We start from the raw sequence: 24,206 nt of genomic DNA, 5'->3' as shown, positions 1-24,206 counted from the left end.
TATGTGTGTAACCAAAACAAGCATAAACAACTTATGGTAAAGTCAGACATCTCTGGTTAAATGTTACCCTGCAGCGGGCCAGCTCCCAGTTAACCAGTATGAGTCGTTTTTACACCACACACTCAATATCTACTGTACAATAAACACTGTATTGGTTGATATTGACATACAGGTGTTTCTCTAACTGACACAGTGAGTGCAGGTGGTGAAGATGTGGCGGTGAGTGTGTGTGGCAGCCACCGCGGTGTCTCCAGTGTCTCTGCGCTTAACAACACACATAAACTACACGGGAACTAAACTCATACGTGCTGATATATGCACAGTATAACCAAACATTAAACATCTATCAACACTCTGTCCTGCAAATATGTTTTAGTTACGTTTGTTTAAGTTATTGATGTCATCTTGGATTTCTACAATGGATGATGATAATTTCATCAGTTAGTTAACGTGTCTGAGGTAAAAATGAATCAGTATATTCACACTGAGCTACTATCAGAGAAAGGAAAGCCAGACTTTGCAGAATCCTGCCACATCCTGACATCGTTCATTTCAGCAGCTGCTGCTCCGGGTGAGACAGCGCTGATGAAGCGTTGACTTTAAGATCTGACTTGTTTTATATCTTTTCATATTGAAAGATGTTTATGGAATAATTACGGCTGACTGCAAGCCCCAGTACAGATAACACTGCTGGTTTGAATGTTCATGATAACGTGGATCAATAATTAATGTTTGATATGAAGTGAGATTAAATGTGTGAGAGGATTATTATACATCTGGCTTTAATTCACCACCTCACCATCTGTCGATGATTTCCCGTCTTGTAAATGTTGGTACGCCTGCTCAGAGTTTACGTACAGCTGCACACATTCTCCCAACAAGTTTGTTTTTATAGATCATAACTTTGTGGGAAGTGGCGTCGCCTCTTTCAGCCTCTTTCTTTTTTACGCAACGATTATAAATGAGACCCTGCTTATAGTGATCAGTTTGACCAATTTGATCCATTTTCTTGTTTGCACGTTGCAGCTAAATGTAGCAGGCAGCTGTCGTTTACGTGATTTTATCATTTGAAGTTTTGCACTCAGCAGTTTATCTTTGCAATCATTTTTATTTTATATGAAGTATTGATTTGATCCTTTGTCTCAGAGCTGCTTTGGTTTCCTGTTGACTGAACTAAAGGAACATAAATCTCACTCAGCTTGATATTGATACTAAATGTTTACATTTGATTCACTGTCACTTTTTTTCTTTGAGAAAAACATCAATCTAGAACCTAATCTATCAATGTATTGATGGAGAATTGATTGAGAATCAAGATACACAGGTGGACACTCTCAGGTGAGGACAGACAGGTGGACTCTCTCAGGTGAGGACAGACAGGTGGACACTCTCAGGTACAGACAGACAGGTAGACACTCTCAGGTGAGGACAGACAGGTGGACACTCTCAGGTGAGGACAGACAGGTGGACACTCTCGGGTACAGACAGACAGGTAGACACTCTCAGGTGAGGACAGACAGGTGGACACTCTCAGGTGAGGAAAGACAGGTGGACACTCTCGGGTACAGACAGACAGGTGGACTCTCTCAGGTGAGGACAGACAGGTGGACACTCTCAGGTACAGACAGACAGGTGGACACTCTCAGGTGTGGACAGACAGGTGGACACTCTCAGGTACAGACAGACAGGTAGACACTCTCAGGTGAGGACAGACAGGTGGACACTCTCGGGTACAGACAGACAGGTAGACACTCTCAGGTGAGGACAGACAGGTGGACACTCTCAGGTACAGACAGACAGGTGGACACTCTCAGGTGTGGACAGACAGGTGGACACTCTCAGGTACAGACAGACAGGTAGACACTCTCAGGTGAGGACAGACAGGTGGACTCTCTCAGGTGAGGGCAGACAGGTGGACTCTCTCAGGTACAGACAGACAGGTGGACTCTCTCAGGTGAGGACAGACAGGTGGACTCTCTCAGGTACAGACAGACAGGTGGACACTCTCAGGTACAGACAGACAGGTGGACACTCTCAGGTGTGGACAGACAGGTGGACACTCTCAGGTGAGGACAGACAGGTGGACACTCTCAGGTACAGACAGACAGGTGGACACTCTCAAGTGAGGACAGACAGGTGGACACTCTCGGGTACAGACAGACAGGTGGACACTCTCAGGTATGGACAGACAGGTGGACACTCTCAGGTGAAGACAGACAGGTGGACACTCTCAGGTGAGGACAGACAGGTGGACACTCTCAGGTGTGGACAGACAGGTGGACACTCTCGGGTACAGACAGACAGGTAGACACTCTCAGGTGAGGACAGACAGGTGGACACTCTCGGGTACAGACAGACAGGTGGACTCTCTCAGGTGAGGACAGACAGGTGGACACTCTCAGGTACAGACAGACAGGTGGACACTCTCAGGTGTGGACAGACAGGTGGACACTCTCAGGTACAGACAGACAGGTAGACACTCTCAGGTGAGGACAGACAGGTGGACACTCTCGGGTACAGACAGACAGGTAGACACTCTCAGGTGAGGACAGACAGGTGGACACTCTCAGGTACAGACAGACAGGTGGACACTCTCAGGTGTGGACAGACAGGTGGACACTCTCAGGTACAGACAGACAGGTAGACACTCTCAGGTGAGGACAGACAGGTGGACACTCTCAGGTGAGGACAGACAGGTGGACTCTCTCAGGTGAGGACAGACAGGTGGACACTCTCAGGTACAGACAGACAGGTGGACTCTCTCAGGTGAGGACAGACAGGTGGACTCTCTCAGGTGAGGACAGACAGGTGGACACTCTCAGGTACAGACAGACAGGTGGACACTCTCAAGTGTGGACAGACAGGTGGACACTCTCAGGTGAGGACAGACAGGTGGACACTCTCAGGTACAGACAGACAGGTGGACACTCTCAGGTGAGGACAGACAGGTGGACAGTAAATCAGCTCAAACTCTTGAGACTGCAGCTGATTGTCAGCTGTAACCATCATGCAGGAATGTTCCACCTGTGTGAGAGGAAATAACTTGTCAGTCGTCCAAAGATTGTTGAGGAAAGACAAACAGAAACAGGCGGTTTATCATTTTCATGTTAGTGTGAATCAGTTTAAACAGTCCTGTCATCTGTTCACAATACAAACTGCTGAGTCTGACAAGAAAAAGTCTCATTGTTGACATGATTTGACTTTGAGACGCCTGTTTCTGATTGGCTGAATGTAGCTGCTGTCGATAGTCGTCGTGCGATGTAATGTGATGGACGGTTGTGTTGCCTAGCAACAGCAAAGCAGCTCAGTGTGATGAGGATCAGAGCTGCTTTTTCTAGAGTGATGTCATGTCCATGTTTGCATGCTGAAAGAGAACGTGCTGCTCTGACCCCCCTCCTCCTTTCAGGCTGCAGCCTGCTGGAGTCCGATACTTGACACCAGGTCTGAGGAAGTGTAAGTGTGTTTTTCATTTCATTCATCAAAACAAAGCTCATTCACATCCTACTAGGATGAAGATGATGTCATCATCAAACAGATGATAGATCAATAACTGCAGCTGTATTGTGTCTCGTTCTCTCCATCAGATTTCTGTCAACTCACACTGGATCCAAACACAGTAAACAGATTCCTCAAACTGTCTGACAACAACAGGAAGGTGACAAATGTGGAGGAGAAGCAGTCATATCCTGATCATCCAGACAGATTTGATGTCTGTCAGCTGCTGTGTAGAAATGATCTGACTGGTTGCTGTTACTGGGAGGTCGAGTGGAGAGGAAACATTAATATATCAGTGAGTTACAGAGGAATCAGCAGGAAAGGAGGCAGTGATGACTGTGTGTTTGGAGAGAATGATCAGTCCTGGAGTCTGAACTGCTCTGATGGTGGTTACTATGTCCGTCACAATAATAGACAAACATCCATCTCCTCCTCCTCCTCCTCCTCCTCCTCTGTCTCTAACAGAATAGCAGTGTATGTGGACTGTCCTGCTGGCACTCTGTCCTTCTACAGAGTCTCCTCTGACACACTGATCCACCTCCACACCTTCAACACCACATTCACTCAGCCTCTGTGTGCTGGGTTTATGTTCTGCTGGCCTGGTTCCTCAGTGTCTCTGTGTGGTCTGTAGGAGGAAGAGTCTCCTCCTGTTAGAGAAACTTTCTCACTGCTGACCAGATAGTTCAGTCTGTACAGGATCACACACAGCTGATGGTATTTAGTACCAACATGATCTCTCACTGCTTGTAAATGTAAACATGGTTTCCACATGATTGACAGTTTGTTTGTAAAATGAATCAAATGATAAACTGAGTCCAGTTGTTGTTGTTTTCTGTTGTTAGTGTATTAGAAAGGCTTGAACTGTAATGGGATAATGGGAATGGGATCTTCACAATGTTTAGTTGTAGTTCTTCTAGTAGTTTCATAGTAACTGTGTTACCTGATTCCTTCACTTATTTAGAGATCACATGACAAATGATGGTCAGAACAACAGGCCTCCTATTGGCTGGTTAAATGAACACCTCTAATGGTGAAGGCTGAGGCTCAGCAGCTGGAGTGTGGCTGCTTTTATGCTGCGTTCATATCATATTGGAATGATGCTAATTATGAGATTCTGACTTGTAAATAGAATTCAGGTCAACATTCAAGTGGTAATTATGAAGTGGAAAAGCTGAAAGCTCTGATATTTACTGGATATGGTGGATTATTGTCAATAACAGTATTTTTGAGCCTCATTCCACCAACTTTGTAATCATGCAGCCGTCTTGATTTGTTGTGTGACATGAACGCTGGCAAGTTGTAAACATGGGAATCTTTCCCGCCTCTCAGCAGTCGTAGTGAAGCGTCCAGCTGGACAGAAACACGACTCCACATGAATCATAATGTATAACTGAATAACTTGTAAGCTGCTGGTTTGTGATGAAACAGCTGCTGCAGGTTGAAGAAACGTGTTTCCTGCTGTAATAAAGACTCGGAGTCCTGCATCTCTGCAGTTTGTGTTGTGATACTTGCAGCTCCACGTTGTTGTGGAGGAATATTGTGATTATTATGTAATAATGTGTAATATGTTACGGCCTGGTTATTAAAGTGAAGAGAAACCGTTTAGTAAGTGTGAAACATGAAATTCAAACTTTAAACACATCTGGAGACTCAGACTTTATTGGTCTGAAGCAGCTGAACTTTCTCTCTGCCCAGGAAATAATCAAAGGAATTCAAATATTTGAGTCAACAAGACAAAACTGAATCTGTCCAACAGTCGTACAGAAGCTCAGAAATATTAACTGCTTTTCCAAACCGCTGTCAAGGAAAATTAAACTTTGATCTGTCTTAAAACCCAAAACAGCCCCAAAATAAACAAGAAAAGCAACAATATGTTTGTATTTATAAAAATTCATTTGTTTTAAATACTTCATATATTTTCCAGCAATAAAGAAAATATAAAGAATTTCTAAATTAAAAAAATACCCAAAAGATTTAAAAGTTTCCCAAAATGTCCCTTAACTTTCCCCTTTCACAGCAAATACAGAAAATGACATTTCAACAGGTAAATATGTGCATTTTAGAAACATTCCTGAACAATGTTTACACACAAAAAACATCCATCAAACATCAATCAGATATATATATATAGATATAGATATAGATACACACAGGCCTCGGTAAAGGCTTTGGCAAAGTGAGGAGACTAACATTGGCAGAAGCAGTGAGAGACATCGACGTTGGCCAGTTAGAGGAAAGATGACAGAACAACAGTAAGAGTTTAAAGAGTAAATGAAGCAGTTGACCAATCTATGAAGATGTTTTGATTGTTTTTAAAAAGGTAAAAATAATAATAATATATTATATGTGTTATTGTATTGTGGGTATTTCTAAAATCCTGGCTACAGCCCTGAATATATACACCAGAATAATGTATTACAAACAAACAATGGAGCAAAATGAATACGTAACCATGGAAACAATCCAAAAGAAGAATCCGGTTGGATGCATGGACAGGTGTTTACTCCTGAGAGAGACAGTCACAATATATTCAGTTTAAAATGTGTAAAAGAAGAGTAAGATCTGTTGAGAAATGTGTTGAGCGGATCACAGACATCTGAGTGTGCAGCTTGTTCTGCTCTGTGATATTTACTGACAAAGATCTCAAACATTGCTCAGTGAATTAATGGAGCATCGTGCTGCTGTCAGGGTGGATGTTCTCTCTCTGTTTGGGTCTGTTCAGGTCCAACAAAGTCTGGATCAGGTCTAATTATCCTCAGCTCAGTTTCACATCAAGACTCTTTATTTTTAACATTCATTGATGCATGTTGGGTTCAGGAAGGTTCTCCATGGGTCAGTCTCAGACCTCCAGACTGATAAATGTTTTCCATCCTTACAAGAAGAAAAAACAGCAGAAAACACTGAAAACTGTTTTTACATGAAAAGAAGCAAATGTAAAGATTTGGAATATATTTGCACAAACAATCATTTTCCAGCATCTTCAGTCTGTTCTGTTCTATATAAATTATTAGTCACCTGCTGCCACTCAGAGTTAAATTGACTTGTAATTGACATGAAACACAGCTGTAAATTCCTCCACATGTGCATCACGAGGCCATCTAGTGGACTGATAGTAGAACAACAGCAGCTGATTGCAGCTTTCATGGAAATCAAATGAATTGAACAGACAGACAAACATCCTGATATTAAAATACAAAGAGAGACAGACAAACACTGTGAAGGTATTTCAACAATATTTCCAACATCTGGAGGCTGACAAACATTCTGTCTGACACACAGTCGTTCTTCATCCTCCCACCAGATGGAGCCAAACTCAACTTTCACATCCTACACATAGTGTCTGGAAGAACATTGTTCTGATCATTTCTGTCTGGATTGATATGGATATTAGCAGCATTAATATCAATGCAGACACATGAACTTTAAAGAAACTTGGTTCAGTTTTACTGGATGAAACAGTTTGTGACAGAGAACAGAGCTGCTTGTCTTCATACAGTGAAGTTGGTTTGAATCAAAGATAAACAGCATGTTCTCTCACATCAAAAGGATTATGTGCAATGAAATAAAAGATCAATCCACAATAATTACAACTATCAGCTTCATTTGTTTGACAAACATTTCATCAATAAAATGTCATTTTCACAACCTGTAATTTCAGAAAACTTGATGAACTTTTCACAACACAAAATGCACTTTGACTCCTGGCTGCTGGTTTTTCTGCACTAAACACAGTTTTTGACTCTGACCAGCAGAGGAACATTCACCATTCATTGAAGTTTATTTGGCAGCTTTGTAGATCAGAGCAGATCAGTGCTTCACAGTAAAAGAGAAAATAGAGACACAATAGAAAAGTAAAAGGTGAAGTAGAGATGAGGTAAGTTACAATAACACTTCATCCTCATTGCAGCTTAGACTGGTTCAACCAGTCAGACTGCATGCTGTCACACACACACACACACACACACACACACACACACACACACACACACACACACACACACACACACACACACACATGAAGCAGCATCACTTAACTTCATAGGAAAGTTGAACTTGAACTGAAGCTCATTTCCTGCACAGACCTGCTCAGAGAGCTGCACACTGATGAAGTTCATGAGAAAAAGTTCAGTAAGTGGAGCTCTGGTTGATTTATCTTGGTCTTTGAGACTCTTCATAGACAGTGTGTGATTGTTGCAGGAGTTAGTCAGCTGGGAAGCTTTCTGGTTGTTGTCCGGTAAAGATGGCGTCTGTGTGAGCCGTACTCATGCAGAAAAATCCTCCTGTGAGGTTAAATTATTGTACATTGTATTAATGATGGGTTATTATTACTGATACATTGATGTGTGAGGAGCATTTTACTGTTGGAGTTGGTGGAGGTGGAGCTGATTCTATTTATTGTTAGGCACTTTATAACAAGTATTCTATAAGATAATGTTTGTATGTAAATATGTAAATATACAATTTGCAAAGTAACTGCTAACTGCAGCTGTCAAATAAATATAGTGCAGTGAAAAGTAAAATATTTCCCTCTGAAATGTAGTGAAGTATAAAAAGGTATAAAATGGGAAAACTCAAGTGAAGTACAAGTACCTAAAATTTGTATTTAAGTGCAGTATACTTCCCCCCACTGAGGAGGGCAGGGCTCAGCTGACTGTCTGTAAGAATGAGGAAACACACTCAGTGATGACATGAGACACTGTCAGTATCATATCACTGTTGCAGAGTCTGTTTTCCACTGAAAACACTGAGGAGAGCAGCTTATTCTCTTGGTTTTAATTAATTTAATCAGTTACAATATGTTAATTTAGAAGAAACATCATTCATGATGTGAGAATACAGACTGTAGGAAAGAGTCGGGTTACAGTCAAACACAAGATGTCATGACTTGTCAAACAGTAAAGAACAGAGAATGATGAGAATGTCTGTTTTTATGATATAACATCCATTGTGACTGTGCTTTATGTGGGCGACTGTACAGCTGCACTGACTGATTAAAACTGTCCTTCTGAGTTTGTTCACTGCTGTTTAAAGAGCCGACAGTGCAGAAGAGATCAAAGCCTCCAGATACATGTAGAAATAATCAGAAAACTGGAAATGTCATTATTATCAGATTTGTCTGAGGATGAGAGATCACTTTAACTTTAAGTTGGTCTCTCATCAGTCATCGTTCTCTTGTATGTGAACCATCATACATGTAGTAAATGTAAACGCTGACATGTTAATGTACTTTATTCTGTAGCCTGACCTACTGACCTACTTTTTATTTTTATGTAACTACATTTTTGCATTAATTTTACTTTTACTTGAGTAAAATATCCTAGTACTTGTTCCATCCCTGCTGGTCTGTATAGAAACTGTCAGAAATGTTATAAACTATAACGTGAGTGTTACAGTCGTCAGTAGTCAGCGGGACGGAGGATGTTTGTATAAAGTAGTGATTCTTCAGTGTGATTGCAGCGACTTGGTGCTGGAAAATGAACACTACAATACCCATAATGCCCTGTCTCAAGCTCTGAACCAGCTAATACCAGGCCTCCACAGGTGACTTGTCAAAGCTAGATCAAAGTTTCATGATTCAGATTACCCATCATTCATTGTGTCCGGCATTATATATGATTGAATACACTGAAAGTTATGAAGTTACATTAATATTAAAATCTGCTGTTTGGGATGTCAACACTAGAAGTCTGACATGAGTTAAAGAAGATATGAACCATTTAAAGTTTGTATGTTATGATGCACATACAATTTTCAGACTTTCTGTTCATGTGAGACAAAGAGAAACAGGGTTCAACATATAGATTAAACTTTTCTATAAGAAGTTCAACTTTATATTTTTAGAGTCAGATTAATTTGTCTTTTCTACGTTTTATTATTAGGGCCTGAGCACCGTTCAGTGCTGCCTGCAGCTTTAATTAGGGCCTGAGCCCCAAAGGGGCGAAGACCCTCTTGTATCTGTTCTGTTTGTTTGTTTCTTTCTTATTATTCTGCCACTTCAGACCTAAATTTGGCCCCCTAAACATGCTCAAAAACTCACCAAATTTGGCAAGCACATCAGGCCTGGTGAAAAATTTGATAAAATGTAAAAATTAACCCCTAAAGCACTAAAATGTGCTCTCTAGCGCCACCTATGTAACTAAAATGGCCGCCATGGCCCATAGGAAAGGCGTAGAGAAATTGAACCAAAACTCAATTATTTGTCTCATCAAGACCTACAAATCATACACTGACACACCTGACCTAAATACAACAGGAAGTGCGCAATTAGCCTGTCAATATAGGATTTTGCCCCAAACAAACGCTATCTCCTCCGAGGGCGTTAATGGTATCAGCTTCAAACTTTGTTACATGACTTATGACACTGTGCTGAAAAAAAGTTGTTAAAAACTTTGTAATTACTCAAACGGTTTGGATTTTATAAGCCCCGAAAGTTGCAGTGTCACATCACCCTTACAATGTAAAGCAATGGGGAGGCATGAACTTTGTGTCAAACAGAGGCATCTGACATCTAAACTATAAGTCTGACCACTTTCAAACCTGTATCAATGGATTTGTGACAAAATTTCCTACAAAAAATGTGATTTTTAATGTAAGATTTGGCCAAAGTCATGGGATTTATGAGGATATTTCATATTTTTCATTTCATTTTTACTCTAAAATCCTCCTCTCCAACTGCTCCTGGTGATGTCACTCCCTCAGTGCTGTGAAACATTCCGCAATACACACTCATTATAAAATCACAGGAGGAGCAAGAAAAGACTTTAAAACTCACACTCTAATATCTCAAAAGCAATAAAAGATAAAAAACACAGTAAATTCAAGATTTGTAGGTCAAAGTCTCGTGACTCATTTAAAGTTCAAATGAAGTTTGTATCCAAAACTATGTGGAAGCAGTAAATGATCAAAAAAGTGTGGGTTCACTCACACTCTCCATTCAGATATATGAGTATTTTTCTGTGTCCAGCTGCAGTTACTTATTGTCTCTACACACCTGACAGTACACATGTCAATCAAACTTTGACCAGGTCATGTGGGTTAAAAGTCTTTACTTTTCTAAAAATAGACTTGATGAAAATTAGGAAAATAATTTGTTTTACAACCAAACTCATCAAAAGTTTTCAATTTACTAATTGAAATTCAAGTGAATGGGCCCAAAACTTACATGATTTTGATGCCACAGGTGTGAGCAAGACAGACATGTCTCACCCTGCAGAAAACTCTCATCCTCACACCGTTGAGATTTGATGTTTCACCATGACAGAGGAAGTTGCTATAACTTTATTGTAAATGCTCCAGTCTGCACCAAACTTTACATGTTTGATAAGAGTCCCGGCCCGAACACGTCTACATGACAATATTCCATCAGTGATGCAAACTGGCTGAATAGCGCCCCCTACAAAATAGCAGCAAACCAGCCCCAACAGCAGGCAAAGTAGTGGACAAAGGAAGTGATGTTTATCTCCTTCTTGCACTGTCTGAAAACAGCCGGGTCTGAAGACATCTACATGCCCGTGACAGAAGCCCTTCGACTGCGCCACAGCTTGACGTGCGCGGAGGCGCGAGGGCCCGTTCAACGCTGCTTGAATCTTTAATTCTCTCTGTGTTTCCTCTACAGATGAAGGTAGAAAGTCTCTGTGAGCTGATGTGGATGTGAATTCAGCAGCATCTGTCCAGGTAACATGATTGATTTTGGATTATTGGACGAGCTGCCGCTGCATGCTCTGACTGGATATAGTAGACTTGGAAAAAGAGGAACATTTCAGATGTTGAAGAACTTTTCAAAGTGTTTTAAATAAAAGTGAAAAGTGATCTGGTCCCCAAAGAAAGCCAAAGAAACAGCAACATGAAGTGTTTCCCTCTAGTCTTCAAACCATCCAAAAGCTTCCTGCAAAATCGTTTTCATTCTCTCTTCCTAAACCTCTGTAATATATAAACCTTTATATTTTATTTTACTTGGTTTCTGTGTCATATTTAAACTGTGAAGAAAGACCGTAAGTCTGTTCAGGACTCGTACGACAGCTCTGAACTCATCAATTTCATTCGTACCTCAGAAAGAAGTCTCAGAAAATTGGTGAAGCCACAAATTCTCTTAAATCACTCGTACTCGTCACTTAAGAACAAATCTGTTGGTTGGAGTGCTTCTTGCATGAGGCCCATTGTGAGCATTGTGAAAGTGATTTGTTAGATATGTCACTGCAGCTCAAAGTGCAAACAACATGGAAACTGTCAGATGAGTGTATTTAGTATTGAAGGGGATGAGATACTTTAGTCAGAGCTGTGTGTGTTTGTCATGTGACTGAGAGGAATGATGAGAAATAATGTGTTGTTGTGTTTGTGTGAAGGTGTTTCTCTGCTATGGATCAGTGTGAGGACTCCCTCTAAAAGCTCTCTGTGTGGGGAACATGACAGCCAGACCAAAGCTCAGAGGTGAGATGAGGATCTCTAACTGTCCATCACTGTTCTCCACCATCATTATTCACACTCAAAGCTCTGTGTGTGTTGTGTTGAAGAACAAAGAAGCAGCACAGACCAGACTCTGCTGGACCTGGACCTGAACCTGGACCCAGTTGTTTGTCCTTCAGGAGCGACCGGTCAAAGGATGCTAGCATTACTTTCAAACAAGATCCTTTATCTGATAAAAAAGTATGTTGTTGTCAATATTAAAACTATAAATTGTGCAGTATGTTAATCACAGGAAATGTAGAACCAGACCAGAATCTCCTGGACCTCCATCCAGCTGTGTGTCCTTCAGGAGCGACGACTCAAAGGGTTTTATTATTGACTTTAAAGGACGACGTCCTGCTGGTCAGAAGTAAGCTGTCAGTCAAACGTCTGTGATTCATGTCTGAATGTATGTTGTGACTGTTGAACACACTGTTTCTGGGGCTTCACTTATCAAAGCCTGTGATCCAGTTCAAACCAACAAGAACATGTGAGCTGATCAAACGTACTCGTTCAGACTAATTTACATACAGACGAGCCCCCAGATTGCCACATATGGTCAACACCTCCCTCTGAAAGGAGCTTTAATGTAGAGTTACTGTTTATGGACTAAAGCTGCAAAGCAGAAAAATAAAGACGAAGGACGTAATGAGGTTCAGATACTGTAGCGTCCAGGAGGTGTGTGGGAAAGCTTCCCAGCATGCACCAGGGCAACAGGTTTATGGACATAAGTTTCATTTTATGTAGATTCACTGGTCACTTTATTAGGAACACCAGTTCAACCTAATGCAACAACTTTATGATCAATTCTACTTTATGTTTATTATTGAGCTCGCAGTGCTGCTGGTGAACTGGACTGTATTATATTGATTAGTGTTCCTAATATTTTGTCCACCTCATTAACATACATGAAGGAACAAAATCAGTTAAACCAAACAGCTTTTTTTACATTTCTATAATCCACAGTGACAGATCAATAAATAAAGATACAGTTTGGGGTCAGGTGATCAACTGATTCACTTCATATGATGATCAATAACAGAACAGACACTGGGAACAGCACCACTTTAACTGAGGTCATTGATTATAAATTTTTATAAAATAAAAACTTTTAATTGTTGCACTTTTAAACAGCAGAACAGATAATAAACCTCAGTAATGTAAAGTATATTAGAAACCTTAGTAGTCTTAGTTAAATCAATTAAAATGATTGGTATATTAACACAACAGTTGATCATTAATGCAGATTGATTACAGTTGAATGTCATGAAAAGTGATCAGTGACAGTAGAGTTGCTTTATGTTGCTGTAATCAGTGTTAGCAAAGCTTACAATAACTTAAGCTGTCTGTCCACCGCTTTGACTACAACCTGGAGGATCTTTGATGCGTCGTCCTCAAACTGCAGCACGTCTTGCACTCGCTGGCTGAACTGAACCCAGACTTATTCTACTGCTCTGCTTGGGGCCGGAGCTTCTGGCATGTTGGAGGTTCAGGGCTCTCAGGGGCTTCTCTAGGACTAGTAAAGCTTTACCACTGCAGGGCTCATCTGGGTCTCTGTTCACATCCAAACATCACTTGAAGGACCTTCAGCTTGTGATCGTCTCTGTGTGGAGACATAATGGGCTCTATTTTTCACAGGCTCAGGGCCAGCTGGTCCAAACAGTCTTTATGCAGTTTTCCTGAGGAGCAAGTCTTCTTTTTGTGTGTCTGTGCCTGTTTGGTCATTTCTGGGCACATTTGCCCCGATGTGGGAGGAGAGGAGCAGCTGAGGCTGTTCATGCAGAGTAGGAGGAGCAGTGCAGTTCTGGTGTTTTGGTATGAAATGGTGTTTGTGATCAAACCTGCTCAGACCGCCTCTTATCACACACGCAGACGCAGGACAATGTTTATGGTTTCAGTTGGCAGAGGAACACACAGACGTCTCCAAGATCACAAAACAACTTTCATTTATATTCAGTTTGCTTCACAATTCTCATTTACTGCAGATTGACATGAGTATCAAAACACAATTTAATTAGTAATGAAGATTCTTACCAATAATATCATCACATGAGTATAATCTGGTGACCCGGAGTTCAGAAATATGTTCTGTTGGATTCTGTTTCCTACAACTTGTGAATGTTGGATCTTCTTCATGTTCATTAAACAGCTGTAGTCATCACAGCAGCAGGAATGATTCATGTTTCAGCTGATTGGAGAGATGAACTGTGCATCAGTTTACACACAGATGACACAGCAGAGGAAACTTCATTCATTATTTAAATCTTCTGACGAGGCGACAGGATCGATCAGGATCAAACATGTTGGTGAAAACATTTTAAAACAGGTTTAAACACAGTCCTGCTTACTTTACACAGCGTGGACACCTTCATTCATCATTTATATATTTGGACAAACTGATAGAACTTGTGCACTTTTCAAACACTAACCAGCTAATTTCCAAACCCAGTGTTGGATGTTTATTTATAGATATTGAAAGCATATATGAGGACTTTCAAATATGCAGATGAGGATAAGAACTGTGGAGTTTAAATGTATTAATTATTCTGTATGAACTGTTTGCACCGGTTTTCCAGCAGCTGCAGCACATGAGAACACATCAGCTTTATTTTCATTCTACCACTGTCAGCATGTTTGGACTGATGTATATTAATATTTGAGGAGTCCTGAAGGTGTATTTTGGAGCTTCAGCTGCTTCACAGAGGTGAACTCTTCTCTCTCACTCAGCCTCTCTCACCGTTTCACCTGCTGCTGTGTTTAAAGGTGATGAGAGGAGCTCATGTGATTGGTCATTATTGAAGCCCACCTGCATATACTGCATTCCTCCACTATTCATGTATTCAGTCTCTCCTCCATGTTACGCCTGGCTGAGCTCAGAGTGAGCCAGTGCTGATGGTCAGAGAAATTGTAAAAATGTTTTGGTCACACGCCACACGCCAGGAATTAAGACCTGGATCTGGATCTGGATCTGCGCCCTGTTTCAGGAAAATAGAGCCCAATTTGAGCTCATTCTTCATGATTCCTCCACAGAGTGGACCAGGAGAGCTCAGAGGTTCCCAGTGGTCAGTCTGCCCAGCAGCATCAAACACACCTGGACTCCATATTTATGGTTTGTACATGTACAACAACTACTTTTACATCTATTCTGTTCAATCATCTCCAGGCTGCACTTTGTAGACCAGTGGATTGTCAGTCTGTCCAACATGGATCTGATGTTTGCTTCATGTTTTCAGTTTGATTGTGTCATTCATATAGTATTCTGTTCCAGCTGCTGGAGGAGAACATCGTCACTTTTGTGAAGAACGAGCTGAAGAAGATGCAGAAGGTTCTGAGTCCAAATTACCCAGAATGCTTAGAGAGTCAGAGGGAGGATGAGGAGGTGTTGGACAGTAAGGAGGAAGAGTAGAGGAGGAGCAGCAGAGACGCATTTCTGAAGATCACACTGCACTTCCTGAGGAGAATGAAGCGGGAGGAGCTGGCTGACCGTCTGCAGAGCAGTAAGAGGATTTCTATAAAGATTTAACATGATGGATAAATGAGACATTTACTGACGTCTCAGGAGATGGAGGGAAATATGTTTATATACTCATTCTTTTAGTCCAGTCAATTTAATTGTAGAGCACAAGATCACTGTAGGAACAATTGAAAGTGTTTTACAGAGTGATAAAACAGTAAAACAGTAAAAATGAGGTTAGATACAGGCAGACATTACACACACACACGTTCACACACATACAGTCTAGTTAAAAGCTAAACAAAACAAACCACAAATCATCTGCAGACTGTTTCATACTTCAGGAGCGTCAGCAATAAATAATCTGTCACCTGATGGAATGAACTCTGGGAAAGAAGAAGACTGTCCTGGTTACCTGAGAGCTCTACCTGGCTGATAAAATGGAAGCATGTCAGATACTTTATATATTCAGGGGCCATTTAGTGCTTTATAGACCAGTTCTATAATGGTCAGGTAGCCAGTGAAGCAGCTCTTTGGTTCTAGTCAAGATACAGACGGCTGCATTTTGGATAAACTGGAGGTGTTGAAGGGATTCAGCAGGACGAGCAGTAAAACAGACATTACAGTAATCTAGTCTGCTGGTGACAAAGACATGGACAAGAATCTCTGAATCTTTTCAGGATATTTCTGAGATGGTGGAAAGATGTTTTGGTGATTTTACTAATGTGTGAGTAGAGATTTAGATCAGCATCAATAATAACTCTGAAGTTGTTGATTTGGTCAGTGATGGTAAATGACTTGGACTCCAAGTAGGTGCGGACCTGCTGCCTCTGTGCTCTCACACCAAACACTGATTTATGTTTGTATCTGTTCAGCTGCAGGAAGCTTTTTGACATTCAGAGATCAATATCTTTCCAGCAGTTGATCAGTAAATCTAATAGGTTAATGTTATCCAGAGACAGTGAGATGTACAGTTGGGTATCATCTGCATAACTATGATAACTGATCTTGTGTTTTCTGATGACAGAGCCAAGTGGAAACATCTATAAATTAAACACTAGAGGTCCAAGAATGGATCCTTGTGGGACTCCATACAGCATGTCAAATCTGTTAGAGCTGAATTTACCCAGAGAAACTGTAACAGTCCAGTGACAGATTTGAACCATTGTGGTAGAGTGTCGGACAGGCCAACCTAGCTCTCGAGTCTTTTAATAAAATGTTAAGGTCGACAGTATTGAAAGCGGAGCTCAGATCAAGCTTAACCAGCACAAAAAGATGTTTTGCATCAGTGATAAGAGTCATTAATAATCTTGACGAGAGCTGTTTCAGTGCTGTGAAGATGCTGGAAGCCAGAAGATAAACAACCTTCTTGATTATGTTACTAATGTTTAAAATGGGTCAATAGTTGCTTAAAATAGCAGGGTCAAGATTTTTGTGTTGTAATAGGTCTAATAACAGAGGTCTTTAATGAATGAAGAAACATTCAGTCTGGAGTGAACAGTTAACAATGGTAAGTATATCATCTGCTAGGTGGCAAAAAACAGATTTAAAAAGGTTGCAGGAAGAGATTCAAGGGGAGATGTGGATGATTTGATTTGGCTCATAGCATCAACAAGCTCCCTGGAGCCCACCATGGAGAAATGTTTGAAGGTGGTTTTAACTAAAGATCTTCTGAAGTCTTTGGGGAAATGAAACACTGAAATATTTGCGTCATACTTCATTCATTGAGCTTATTTCTTGTGTGTTCATTCAGGGACTCCTGCTGGCAGGTGTCAACGTAAACTCAAGTCTAACCTGAAGAAAAGGTTCCAGTGTGTGTTTGAGGGGATTGCTAAAGCAGGAAACCCAACCCTTCTGAATCAGATCTACACAGAGCTCTACATCACAGAGGGAGGGACTGCAGAGGTCAATGATGAACATGAGGTCAGACAGATTGAAACAGCATCCAGGAAACCAGACAGACCAGAAACAACAATCAGACAAGAAGACATCTTTAAAGCCTCACCTGGAATAGATGAACCAATCAGAACAGTGATGACAAAGGGAGTGGCCGGCATTGGGAAAACAGTCTTAACACAGAAGTTCATTCTGGACTGGGCTGAAGACAAAGCCAACCAGGACATACACTTCACATTTCCATTCACTTTCAGAGAGCTGAATGTGCTGAAAGAGAAAAAGTACAGCTTGGTGGAACTTGTTCATCACTTCTTTACTGAAACCAAAGAAGCAGGAATCTGCAGGTTTGAAGAGTTCCAGGTTGTGTTCATCTTTGACGGTCTGGATGAGTGTCGACTTCCTCTGGACTTCCACAACAATAAGATCCTGACTGATGTTACAGAGTCCACCTCAGTGGATGTGCTGCTGACAAACCTCATCAGGGGGAAACTGCTTCCCTCTGCTCGCCTCTGGATAACCACACAACCTGCAGCAACCAATCAGATCCCTTCTGAGTGTGTCGGCATGGTGACAGAGGTCAGAGGGTTCACTGACCCACAGAAGGAGGAGTACTTCAGGAAGAGATTCAGAGATGAGGAGCAGGCCAGCACAATCATCTCCCACATCAAGACATCACGAAGCCTCCACATCATGTGCCACATGCCAGTCTTCTGCTGGATCACTGCTACAGTTCTGGAGGATGTGTTGAAAAGCAGAGAGGGAGGAGAGCTGCCCAAGACCCTGACTGAGATGTACATCCACTTCCTGGTGGTTCAGTCCAAACTGAAGAACTTCAAGTATGATGGAGGAGCTGAGACAGATCCACACTGGAATGCAGAGAGCAGGAATATGATTGAGTCTCTGGGAAAACTGGCTTTTGAGCAGCTGCAGAAAGGCAACCTGATCTTCTATGAATCAGACCTGACAGAGTGTGGCATCAATATCAGAGCAGCCTCAGTGTACTCAGGAGTGTTCACACAGATCTTTAAAGAGGAGAGAGGGCTGTACCAGGACAAGGTGTTCTGCTTCGTCCATCTGAGTGTTCAGGAGTTTCTGGCTGCTCTTCATGTCCATCTGACATTCATCAACTCTGGAGTCAATCTGCTGGCAGAGGAACAAACAACATCCCAGAAGTCTGAAACAAGAGAAGACAAATCTGCAGAGAAACATCTCTACCAGAGTGCTGTGGACAAGGCCTTAAAGAGTCCAAATGGACACCTGGACTTGTTCCTCCGCTTCCTCCTGGGTCTTTCACTGCAGACCAATCAGACTCTCCTACGAGGTCTTCTGACACAGAGAGGAAGTAGCTCACAGACCAATCAGGAAACAGTCAAGTACATAAAGAAAAAGATCAGTGAGAATCTGTCTGCTGAGAGAAGCATCAATCTGTTCCACTGTCTGAATGAACTGAATGATGATTCTCTGGTGGAGGATATCCAGTGGTATCTGAGTTCAGGAAGTCTCTCCACAGATAAACTGTCTCCTGCTCAGTGGTCAGCTCTGGTCTTCACCTTACTGTCATCAGAAAAAGATCTGAACATGTTTGACCTGAAGAAATACTCTGCTTCAGAGGAGGTTCTTCTGAGGCTGCTGCCAGTGGTCAAAGCCTCCAACAAAGCTCTGTAAGTGCACAAATAGTAATTTATTGATTTATTGATTGATTTATTGCAAAGATATTCAGACAGATTTTTTTCTGATGATGATTTATTAAATATTTTTTCCAAATGTATTCTACAGACTGAATGGCTGTAACCTCTCAGAGAGAAGCTGTGCAGCCCTGTCCTCAGTTCTCAGCTCCCAGTCCTCTAGTCTGAGAGAGCTTGACATGAGTAACAACAACCTGCAGAAATTAGAACTGCTGTCTGCTGGACTGGAGAGTCCACACTGCAGACTGGAAACTCTCAGGTAAGCTCATGTTTGTCTCAACTGATTGAGATATTTCTTTAAACTATAAACACCGTACAGTTTAAACTGCCTCTCTCATGTCAGTATTTCAGAATCTCTTCATCAGGATTTTAAATTTCACAGTGTAGAAAATCTGACATGTTTCTCAACTTTAGGTTCATGTGCTGTCCAGCACACAGATATCATCCTTGATATATATAAAGAGGCTCATCATGTTTTGATACCATGTTATTTATGTTACCAAATTACTGTTTATTCCGATTAATTGATTATTAAATGTCACATCTCCAACTGGTTTAGAACAGAACACCAAAGATAGTGTTATATTATCGAAGTTTAGCCTTATTTTTGCACAAATGTTATTTGTCTTGTTGTTCATTATTCACTTTCCAGACTGACTGACTGTAACCTCTCAAAGAGAAGTCTTGAAGTTCTGTCCTCAGTTCTCAGGTCCCAGTCCTCTAGTCTGAGAGAGCTTGATCTGAGTAACAACAACCTGCAGGAATTAGAGCTGCTGTCTGCTGGACTGGAGAGTCCACACTGCACACTGAAAACTCTCAGGTCAGGATTCATCAACCTGTTCAACTGATCACCATTTAAACTGTGATTTATATGAGTAGACACCTGGACATTTTCTCTACTCAAATTATCTTCAGACCAGTTGTGTGTTTAGACCCTGTGAACGACTTTCTCTAAACATATTTTCATTAGTTTTGTTCTGTCTCTGCTGTTGGAACCTGAAATACCAGAGAGGAGTTTTAAGATTCATAAACTGAATGAAGAACTGTGTAACTGGCCCAAAGTAAAATACATACAGTTAGCCAGTGAACAGTTTTTGATAACAGTTATAATTTCTTGTAATTTCAGAGCAGTATCTGTGCTGGGATGATCATAATTTTTACTCGCCATGGTGTATGACAGTTCACCCCAGCTGTGGTTATCCATCATTTAATTCTTGTTTTGTTTCAAACAACCTTAAAACTCTGGATGTTACTGAAACTGAGTGAGGGAGTCAGAAATGTTTCCTTACTGTTAGTTTTTACTTTTATTTCCACAACGTTCAGACCGTATATACCACATTAGTCGGGATTCCTGTTCTGTATTCGACTGTGAGCATCTGAGACGGAGTCATTTATCTCTGTGACATGTTGGATGTTTGATGTTCTTACAAACTGTAGTCAGTCTGTCACCTGCAGCCCTTCATCTAATCAGCTCACTGTGGCTGTTTCTACTTTTTCTATTCTTTTATTTAGACCTGTTCTTATGCAGTGAAGACTTAGCAGTAGGCGTGTGCCCAAATACAAATACATTATTTGGCAAAGCACAAATAGTGGGTTTTTTACAAATGTTTTTTTCATACAGATATTTCAAAAAGTATTTGTTTTCGGGAAGAAAGAAAGAAAAAGTGAAAAACCATACTAGTTTATTCATGAATACTTATTGTAACACTTTAATTTTCTAAAATTAAAAGCGTAATAAAAACAAAAACAGGATTTTTAAGCCTCTCTCCACTTTTATTCAAATACAAATACAAATAATTTTGCTGCCTCAACAAATACAGATACAAATACAAATACTGGGCTCTCCACATATCCCTAGTTAGCAGTTGCCAACATCATGTTTACTAAGGTTACAGGAGACTGTAGCTACTTCATAATAAGAGCCTTACAGCTGTGGACCATTTGAATTGTTAAGTAGTGACTGGAGGTGTTAAGTTGTGTTGTTTTGTGTCTGCAGGCTGTCAGGATGTCTGATCACAGAAGAAGGCTGTGCTTCTCTGGCCTCAGCTCTGAGCTCCAACCCCTCCCATCTGAGAGAGCTTGACTTGAGCTACAATCATCCAGGAGCCTCAGGAGAGAAGCTACTGTCTGCTGGACTGAAGGATCCACACTGGAGACTGGACACTCTCAGGTATGGACAGACAGGTGGACACTCTCAGGTATGGACAGACAGGTGGACACTCTCATGTACGGACAGACAGGTTGACACTCTCAGGTATAGACAGACAGGTGGACACTCTCAGGTATGGACAGACAGGTGGACACTCTCATGTATAGACAGACAGGTGGACACTCTCAGGTATGGACAGACAGGTGGACACTCTCATGTATAGACAGACAGGTGGACACTCTCAGGTATAGACAGACAGGTAGAAACTCTCAGGTGAGGACAGACAGGTGGACACTCTCATGTATAGACAGACAGGTGGACACTCTCAGGTATAGACAGACAGGTAGAAACTCTCAGGTGAGGACAGACAGGTGGACACTCCCAGGTATAGACAGACAGGTGGACACTCTCAGGTACAGACAGACAGGTGGACACTCTCAGGTGAGGACAGACAGGTGGACACTCTCAGGTGAGGACAGACAGGTGGACTCTCTCAGGTACAGACAGACAGGTGGACACTCTCAGGTGAGGACAGACAGGTGGACGCTCTCAGGTACGGACAGACAGGTGGACACTCTCAGGTGAGGACAGACAGGTGGACAGTAAATCAGCTCAAACTCTTGAAACTGCAGCTGATTGTCAGCTGTAACCATCATGCAGGAATGTTCCACCTGTGTGAGAGGAAATAACTTGTCAGTCGTCCAAAGATTGTTGAGGAAAGACAAACAGAAACAGGCGGTTTATCATTTTCATGTTAGTGTGAATCAGTTTAAACAGTCCTGTCATCTGTTCACAATACAAACTGCTGAGTCTGAGAAGAAAAAGTCTCATTGTTGACATGATTTGACTTTGAGACGCCTGTTTCTGATTGGCTGAATGTAGCTGCTGTCGATAGTCGTCGTGCGACGTGATGTGATGGACGGTTGTGTTGCCTAGCAACAGCAAAGCAGCTCAGTGTGATGAGGATCAGAGCTGCTTTTTCTAGAGTGATGTCATGTCTATGTTTGCATGCTGAAAGAGAACGTGCTGCTCTGACCCCCCTCCTCCTTTCAGGCTGCAGCCTGCTGGAGTCCGATGGTTGACACCAGGTCTGAGGAAGTGTAAGTGTGTTTTTCATTTCATTCATCAAAACAAAGCTCATTCACATCCTACTGAGGATGAAGATGATGTCATCATCAAACAGATGATAGATCAATAACTGCAGCTGTATTGTGTCTCGTTCTCTCCATCAGATTTCTGTCGACTCACACTGGATCCAAACACAGTAAACAGAAACCTCAAACTGTCTGACAACAACAGGAGGGTGACATATGTGGAGGAGGATCAGTCATATCCTGATCATCCAGACAGATTTGATGACTGGGAACAGCTGCTGTGTAGAAATGATCTGACTGGTCGCTGTTACTGGGAGGTCGAGTGGAGAGGAGGCGTTTATATATCAGTGAGTTACAGAGGAATCAGCAGGAAAGGACGCAGTGGTGACTGTTTGTTTGGAGGGAATGATCAGTCCTGGAGTCTGGACTGCTCTGATGATCGTTACTCTGTCTGTCACAATAACAAACAAACATCCATCTCCTCCTCCTCCTCCTCCTCCTCCTCCTCTGTCTCTAACAGAGTAGCAGTGTATGTGGACTGTCCTGCTGGCACTCTGTCCTTCTACAGAGTCTCCTCTGACACACTGATCCACCTCCACACCTTCAACACCACATTCACTCAGCCTCTGTGTGCTGGGTTTGGGTTCTACTGGTTTGGTTCCTCAGTGTCTCTGTGTGGTCTGTAGGAGGAAGAGTCTCCTCCTGTTAGAGAAACTTTCTCACTGCTGACCAGATAGTTCAGTCTGTACAGGATCACACACAGCTGATGGTATTTAGTACCAACATGATCTCTCACTGCTTGTAAATGTAAACATGGTTTCCACATGATTGACAGTTTGTTTGTAAAATGAATCAAATGATAAACTGAGTCCAGTTGTTGTTGTTTTCTGTTGTTAGTGTATTAGAAAGGCTTGAACTGTAATGGGATAATGGGAATGGGATCTTCACAATGTTTAGTTGTAGTTCTTCTAGTAGTTTCATAGTAACTGTGTTACCTGATTCCTTCACTTATTTAGAGATCACATGACAAATGATGGTCAGAACAACAGGCCTCCTATTGGCTGGTTAAATGAACACCTCTAATGGTGAAGGCTGAGGCTCAGCAGCTGGAGTGTGGCTGCTTTTATGCTGCGTTCATATCATATTGGAATGATGCTAATTATGAGATTCTGACTTGTAAATAGAATTCGGGTCAACATTCAAGTGGTAATTATGAAGTGGAAAAGCTGAAAGCTCTGATATTTACTGGATATGCTGGATTATTGTCAATAACAGTATTTTTGAGCCTCATTCCACCAACTTTGTAATCATGCAGCCGTCTTGATTTGTTGTGTGACATGAACGCTGGCGAGTTGTAAACATGGGAATCTTTCCCGCCTCTCAGCAGTCGTAGTGAAGCGTCCAGCTGGACAGAAACACGACTCCACATGAATCATAATGTATAACTGAATAACTTGTAAGCTGCTGGTTTGTGATGAAACAGCTGCTGCAGGTTGAAGAAACGTGTTTCCTGCTGTAATAAAGACTCGGAGTCCTGCATCTCTGCAGTTTGTGTTGTGATACTTGCAGCTCCACGTTGTTGTGGAGGAATATTGTGATTATTATGTAATAATGTGTAATATGTTACGGCCTGGTTATTAAAGTGAAGAGAAAACGTTTAGTAAGTGTGAAACATGAAATTCAAACTTTAAACACATCTGGAGACTCAGACTTTATTGGTCTGAAGCAGCTGAACTTTCTCTCTGCCCAGGAAATAATCAAAGGAATTCAAATATTTGAGTCAACAAGACAAAACTGAATCTGTCCAACAGTCGTACAGAAGCTCAGAAATATTAACTGCTTTTCCAAACCGCTGTCAAGGAAAATTAAACTTTGATCTGTCTTAAAACCCAAAACGGCCCCAAAATAAACAAGAAAAGCAACAATATGTTTGTATTTATAAAAATTCATTTGTTTTAAATACTTCATATATTTTTCAGCAATAAAGAAAA

General features: G+C 41.5%; 2 protein-coding genes and 1 long non-coding RNA gene across 3 annotated transcripts in view; 2 read left to right on the top strand and 1 right to left on the bottom strand.

The window, feature by feature from the left end:
• Window positions 1–24,206, bottom strand: part of LOC122968122 (NACHT, LRR and PYD domains-containing protein 12-like) — a 311,421-nt gene that overhangs the window by 176,879 nt on the left and 110,336 nt on the right. The gene's annotated exons all lie outside the window — the stretch shown is intronic.
• On the top strand, window positions 3,372–23,754 carry LOC122968186 (stonustoxin subunit beta-like; the record flags this gene model as incomplete). The annotated part of the gene is made up of 2 exons (XM_044333195.1): window positions 3,372–3,453; window positions 22,354–23,754. Coding segments are annotated over 2 exons (630 nt in total), but the record flags the coding sequence as incomplete, so codon positions are not given.
• Window positions 6,520–15,145, top strand: LOC122968195. Its single transcript, XR_006398771.1, has 5 exons — window positions 6,520–7,623; window positions 11,111–11,169; window positions 11,838–12,138; window positions 12,200–12,307; window positions 14,968–15,145. It is a non-coding gene; the product is annotated as an uncharacterized LOC122968195 (long non-coding RNA).

This window comes from Thunnus albacares, chromosome 18 (assembly GCF_914725855.1).
Source record: "Thunnus albacares chromosome 18, fThuAlb1.1, whole genome shotgun sequence".
NCBI lineage: Eukaryota > Metazoa > Chordata > Actinopteri > Scombriformes > Scombridae > Thunnus > Thunnus albacares.
This window is presented reverse-complemented; position numbering and strand designations above follow the sequence as displayed.